This window comes from Anolis sagrei, chromosome X, assembly GCF_037176765.1.
Source record: "Anolis sagrei isolate rAnoSag1 chromosome X, rAnoSag1.mat, whole genome shotgun sequence".
Classification (NCBI taxonomy): domain Eukaryota; kingdom Metazoa; phylum Chordata; class Lepidosauria; order Squamata; family Dactyloidae; genus Anolis; species Anolis sagrei.
In genome coordinates, this window is record NC_090034.1 from 54,570,634 (window position 1) to 54,577,594 (window position 6,961).

Below are 6,961 nucleotides of genomic sequence, written 5' to 3' on the forward strand. Positions count from 1 at the left end.
TACCTATATTAGAAACCAACACATTCTCATTATTTTCCAGATCAACAGATTGGGCCACAGCAACGCATGGTAGGGGACAGCTAGTGTGTGTGTGTGTGTGTGTGTGTGTATATAGTAATTATATATATATATATATCTTGTAAGCCGCTCTGGGGTGAGAAGGGCAGCATATAAATGTCGTAAATAAACAAATAATAAATATTGGCACAACCCTCCCCCCCAATTCCCACTCACATCATCCCCAGCAACCTGGAGACCCCAAAGGCCATCCATTCTATCCCCCTTCCACCATTAAGGAAGTCGCAATCAAAGCATTTCTAACATATTTCTGCTAACTGGAGCGAATTACAGGGAGCGGTCTACCCCCCTGTTTCAGGAGCTCAATTAGTTGACGTTCATCTTCCGGTCCCAATTCAAGGTGCAGGTAATCACCTACAAAGCCCTGTACGGTTTGGGACACACCTACCTTCGTGACCGCATCTCCTTCCATAAACCTGCACGATCTGTTCAATCCTCTGGGGAGCCCCTCCTTTCACCCCCACCTTTATCCCAAGTACAACTTGTGGGGACGAGGGAGAGAGCCTTCTCTGCTGTGGCCCCTCGGCTTTGGAAATTGCTACCTAGTGAGATCAGGCAAGCCCCTACCCTGGCAGCTTTTAAGAAAGACCTAAAAACTTTTATTTTATTTATTTTATTTTGCTGTACTGTAATTTTGGGCTTGGCCTCATGTTAGCCGCCCTGAGTCCCCTTTGGGGAGATGGTGGCGGGGTACAAATAAAGGTTATTATTATTATATGTCCACCCCGTCCAACCCCCTTCTGCTAGGCAGGAGGACACAATCAAAGATCCTCCAACAGATGCCCATCCAATCCAACCCACTTCCAGGTAAGATGACACAATCAAAGCTCTTCTAAAAAATGACCACCCAGTCCAACTCCCTTCTTCCAGGCAAGAAGACATTATCAAAGCTCTCCCAACAGATGCCCATAGAGTCCAATTCCCTTCTTCCAGGCAAGAAGACCCAAAGCTCTCCCAACAGATGCCCATACAGTCAAACTGCCTTCTTTCAGGTAAGAAGACATAATCAAAGCTCTCCCAACAAATGCCCATACAGTCCAACCCCTTCTGCAAGGCAGGAAGACACAGTCAAAGCTCTCACAACAGATGCCCCTTCAGTCCGACCCCCTTCTTCTAGGCAGGAAGACATAGTCAAAACTCTCACAACAGATGCCCATCCAGTCCAACCCCTTCTACCAGGCAGGAAGAGACAGTCAAAGCTCTCCCAACAGATGCCCATACAGTCCAACCCCTTCTGCCAGGCAGGAAAAGACAGTCAAAGCTCTCACAACAGATGCCCATCCAGTCCAACCTCCTGCCAGGCAGGAAGACACAAACAGAGCACTCCTAACAGATACCCATCCAGCCCAGCCTCCTTTATGCTATGCAGGAAGACACAATCAAAGCTCTCCCAACTGATGCCCATCTAGTCCAACTCACTTCCAAGAAGACACAATCAAAGCCCCCCCAACTGAGGGCCATCCACCCTCTGCTTCTCAACCTCCAGGGAAGGAGACTCTCATCACACTGAAGCAACTATGACTCTCAACATGCTCCCATCCTTCCCTAACCCCCTGATAGAAGAAGTATGTAGGGGACAGGGGAGAGGGAGAATGGGGTGGGTGGGTGGCGTGTGTATGTACACGTGTTACACATTCTCACACTCTTTCTCTCATTCATCCTCCTCCTAGGCAGGCTTTGCAGCTCCATCCTCAGCCAGGTGGCGCCGCTGCAGAGCAGGCAGGCTCCATCCCTTTGTGGTCCTGATGCTGAGCGGCCTCCTCCTCTCTGCCTGCATCCCTTTTCGCAGCATCCTCCGCCTCCTCCTCAGCATCCCTCCATCCTTCCTGCCTGTGCTTTGGGGAGGAGGAGGAAGGGGGGCGCTGTTTGGGGGGGATGGCAAAGCTGCCCAGGCAGCCAGCCCAGCAGCATCCTCCGCCTCAGCAGCAGCAGCAGCATCCTCCGCCACCGCCGCCTCCCCGCGCCTCCCCTATGAGCAGCGGTGGCGGTGGGGAACCCGAGGGCATGAAGGATCTCGACGCCATCAAGCTGTTTGTGGGCCAGATCCCCCGCAACCTCGAGGAGAAGGACCTCAAGCCCCTCTTCGAGCAGTTCGGACAGATCTACGAGCTCACGGTCCTCAAAGACCGCTACACAGGCATGCACAAAGGTGAGGCATCATCATCATCATTATTATCATTATGTTTATTTGTACGCCGTGACTGAGACCCCTCGCTTATCAAAATCATGCACAAAGGTGATAGCATTGCTATTACTATCATCATCATCATCATCATGTTTATTTGTACCCCAGCTTATCAATATCTGTTACACGGGCATGCACAAAGGTGAGGCATTGGTATTATTATTATTGTTATTATTATTATGCAATTATTTTTACTATTATTTTCAATTATTATCATCATCATCATCATCATTATGTTTATTTGTACCACATGACTGAGACCCCCCCCCCCCCCCCAATCAGTATCCATTACACAGGCATTCACAAAGGTAAGGCATTGCTATTATTATTATTATTATTATTATTTATCATTATTATTTACCCCGTGACTGAGACCCCTCGCTTATCGAAATCATGCACAAAGGTGATAGCATTGCTATTACTATCATCATCATCATCATCATGTTTATTTGTACCCCAGCTTATCAATATCTGCTACACAGGCATGCACAAAGGTGAGGCATTGCTATTATTATGATTATTATGATTATTATTATTATTACTATTATTATTATTATTTTATTTTAATATAATCATCATGTTTATTTGTACCCCATGACTGAGACCCCCCCCCCCCCGCTTATCAATATCTGTTTAACAGGCATGCACAAAGGTGAGGCATTGTTATGATTCTTTTATATTATTATTATTATTATTATTATTATTATTATTATTATTATTATTATTATGTGTAGCCCATGACTGAAATCCCTGGCTTATCAATATCAGGCTCCCACATCCCATCTCCACCTTCCTAAGCCCTTCCCCCCTCTTAAAATGCACACACACATATCCCCTCCCCTTTCATGCTTCACCTCTCCCTTTCGAATCCCTCCCAATTTAAAGCCCCATCCCTTTAAAAAAAAATCTGCCTCCTCTTGAGCACTTTCCGATGGCTCTCAGGCCGCCCAGCTTTCCCATTTTTATAATATTTGAGATATAAAGCTTTTTTTTTTCTCCGCTCTCTTCCTTTTGGGTCCCATTTGTGCTCTGCCCACCCATATTTCTCCACACACACCCCTACCCCACACCTTTCTTTCCTTGGCATGTTTTCTTCTCTCCCCCCCCCCCCTCTCATCTCCCCCTCTTCCACTATTCCTCCCTTCCTTCCATCTTCCCTCCTTCCTTCCTTAGGCCCTTCCCTCCCTTCTTCCCATTCTTTCCTTGTCCTTATTGCCATTCCTTCCTTTTCATTCTTCCAACCATCCCTCCTCCTTCTCCCCTTCTATTCCTTCCTTCATTCATTTCCTTTTTTCTATCTTATCTCCTACCCTCACTTCCTTCCTCCCTTCCTTCCTTCTATCACCCATTCCTTCCTCTATACTTCCTCCTTCCCTTTCTTCTATCCTCTCTTCCTCTCTCTATCCTTCCCTCCCTCATATCCCTCCTTCCTTCTTTCCTTCTGTCTTTTTTCTCTTCCTTCCTTTTATCCTTCTTTTCTCCTTCCCTTATATCATTCCTTCATTCTATCATTTTTCCCACTCTTCCTCACTCCATTTTATCCTCTTTTCCTACCTCTATCCTTCCCTCCCTTCTATCCTTCCTTCTTTCCTTCTATATTCTTTCTATCCTTCCTCTCTCCTTTCTATCCTTCCTTCCTTCCTTCCTTCCTTCCTTCCTTCCTTCCTTCCTTCCTTCTATCATCTTTCCCTCTCTCCTTTCCTTCCCTCTCTCCCTCCCTCTCTTCTATCCTCCCTCTCTCCTTTCTATCTTTCCTTCCTTCATTCCTTCCTTCTTTCATCTTTCCCTCCTGCCATCCCTTCCATTTATCATCTTTTCCTTCCCCTACCCTTCCCTCCCATCTATCCTTCCTCCTTTCCTTCCTTCTGTCATTTTTTCCTCCCTCTGTCCCTTTTATTCTTTTTTCCTTCCCCATCCTTCCTTCTTTCCTTCCTTCTATCCTCTTTCCCTCCCTCCTTTCCCTTCCTCCTTATGTTCTACAGTATTTCCTTATCTCCCTTCTATCTTACCTTCCTTCTTTCCTTCCTTCTATCATCATTCCCTTCCTCCCTCCCTTCTATCCTTCCTTCTTACTTTCTATACTATTTCCTTCCCTCCTTCCCTTCTTGTATTCCTCTCTTCTTTCTATCCTTCTCTCTTTCCTTCTATCATCTTTCCTTCCCTCCTTCCCTTCCTTATATCCTCCCTCCCTTCTTTCCTTCTTTCCTTCTTTCCTTCTTTCCTTCTTTCCTTCTTTCCTTCTTTCCTTCTTTCCTTCCTTCCTTCTCTCCCTCCCTCCTTCTCCAAAGATTGAGCCCTGCACCCAGGCATGTAGTGGAGGGGGGAGTTGAGGGGCTTCAGCCCCCCATGAAATTCTCAGGGTGGTTTGCGAGAAGGCCTTACTGGTACATTATTGATAAACTGTTATGTTTATTCATATCATGATCTGATCACCATGTTCAATATATCCCATATGAATGGGGGTATTGGGATAATGATACAGAAGGTTTGCTAGGGTAGATCCTCAGCCCCCCCCCCCCCCCCCCGAATCAAAATCCTGGCTACGGGCCTACCTGCACCCTTTCTATCCATGCAACCCCCCCCCCCAATTTGGGGAGGGTTCTTTGAGTGCTGTCATCTCCTCCAACCCCACCTCCCAACTTCTACTGCAGTTTCCATGTGCCACAAACCCCCCTCAAACCTTGTCCTTCATTTTCCATCCCCCCATAACAAATTGGAATGAGGGGGTGCAGAGCTGAGTGGGGGGGGGTTCCTTTGTTGCCCCTCCAGACCCCATCCTTCCTTACCTTCTATTCCCTATCCTTTCTTTCCCCAACCTCCCCATTGCTTCCCTTTCAGTGCTGTAATGTATTTCTTTGGCCTAGAGGCAAATCTCCCTCTCTTCTTCCTTCCTTCCTTCCTTCCTTCCTTCCTTCCTTCCTTCCGTCCTTCCCTCGCTTTCTTTCTTTCCCCCTCCTTTCTCTCCCTCTGTGTGTATTTAAGGCTTTTGACAGCAACAGCTGGGCAGGACTTTTAACTCCCTCGGCAGCAATTGCTCTGTCTATGTATAGATATGTGAGTGTGTATTTGCAATTGCATTAAGTCTTTTTATGTATGTGTGTGAGTTTGTATTTGTGTGTGTGTGTATACATATATATATCTTCCTGGTCCTTCAAGCTAATGAAATCCCAACCGGGTCAAGAATGCTGTTGCTCCAGCAACGGCTCATTGATCTTGCCCTAATGGCGGTTCCGGATTTGAGATCTATCCGAATCGCTTAAAGGCATGTTGCGTGAACATGGCATGAGTTTGGGACATGTGCAGGGACCCATACAGCATAGGGACGTATGCTTCTTCTGTACTTCCTTTAATTTTTTTAAAAAAATACATATATAGTAGCAATTGTTAGCTATGGGAGGCAGACTAAGTAGGTGCTGCCAGGCTTTAGGTATCCATTAATTTGATGGATTTAGATCTTAAGTCATATAGTATAGATTAGGTATGGGCAAACCCAGGCCCAGGGGCCATATTCAGCCCCTTGGGCTCTTTTCTCAGGCTCTCCTCTCTCTCACCATCCTATCCTATCCTATCCTTCCTTCCTTCCTTCCTTCCTTCCTTCCTTCCTTCCTTCCTTCCTTCCTTCCTTCCTTCCTCCTTCCCTCCCTCCCTTCCTTACCTTCCCATTTCTTTCTCCCTCCTTCCTTCCTTCCCTTTTCTCTTTCCTTCCTTCTCTCTTTCCTTTATTATTGTTATCTATCTATCTATCTATCTATCTATCTATCTATCTAAATGCTCTGTGCATAATGAGTACCTTAAAAACAAAAGAACCAACGAACGAAATCACACCACATTTGGCAACAAAATGTCTCACTACACAAGGAGTGACCATCACTCAAAAAATTATGATTTTGTCATTTGGGAGTTGTAGTTGCTTGGATTTATAGTTCACCTACAATCAAAGAGCATTCTGAACTCCACCAACAATGGAATTGAACCAAACTTGGTACACAGAACTCCCATGACCAACAGAAAATACTGAAAGGGTTTGGTGGGCGTTGACTTTGAATTTTGGAGTTGTAGTTCACCTCCATCCAGAGAGCACTGTGGACTCAAACAATGATGGATCTGGACCAAACTTAACAGGAATACTCAATATGCCCAAATGTGAATACAGATGGAGGTTGGGGGAAATAGACCTTGACATTTGGGAGTTGTAGTTACTAGGATGTATAGTTCACCTACAGTCAAAGAGCATTCCAAACCCCACCAATGATGGAATTGGGCCAAACATCCCACACAGAACCCCCATGACCAACAGAAAATTCTGACACCCCCCTGGTGACCCCCCCCCCCCCGGGGTCTTGACTTGCCAGGTTGAGAAATGCTGCCTTAAGGCCATCCAGTCCAACTCCCTTCACCAGGGCAAGAAAACATAATCAAAGCCCTCCTGACAAAGGGCCATCCAGCCATTCACACACACACACACACATATATGTATATGACAGATGCAGTATGAAAGATTTGAAAGGGACCCCTAAAGAAGGACAATGATATGTTGCATGTTCCAGAGTAGGCAACCCAGACAATCTCTACATCAACACTGACAAAGAAACAACAAGAAATACTGTTTACCCACAAGCAGAAAGACATTACATAGATTAGAAACCAACACTTTCTCATTACTTTATTTTCCAGATGGGCCACAGCAACGTGTGGCAG

At 45.9% G+C, this 6,961-nt stretch overlaps 1 protein-coding gene across 4 annotated transcripts in view; it reads left to right on the top strand.

Annotated features, from left to right (window-relative positions):
• Nucleotides 1-1,789: 1,789 nt before the first annotated feature.
• Nucleotides 1,790-6,961, top strand: part of CELF5 (CUGBP Elav-like family member 5) — a 66,056-nt gene continuing 60,884 nt past the window's right edge. For 2 of the 4 annotated variants that reach the window (XM_060784989.2, XM_060784990.2), the window contains exon 1: nucleotides 1,790-2,227. In XM_060784989.2, coding sequence (XP_060640972.2) covers nucleotides 1,954-2,227 — 274 coding nt within the window. In that variant the 5' untranslated portion in view covers nucleotides 1,790-1,953. Of the gene's footprint in view, nucleotides 2,228-2,684; nucleotides 2,758-2,906; nucleotides 2,916-6,961 lie in introns of those variants that run through there. The other 2 variants (XM_060784991.2, XM_067473467.1) reach the window with 2 other exon arrangements.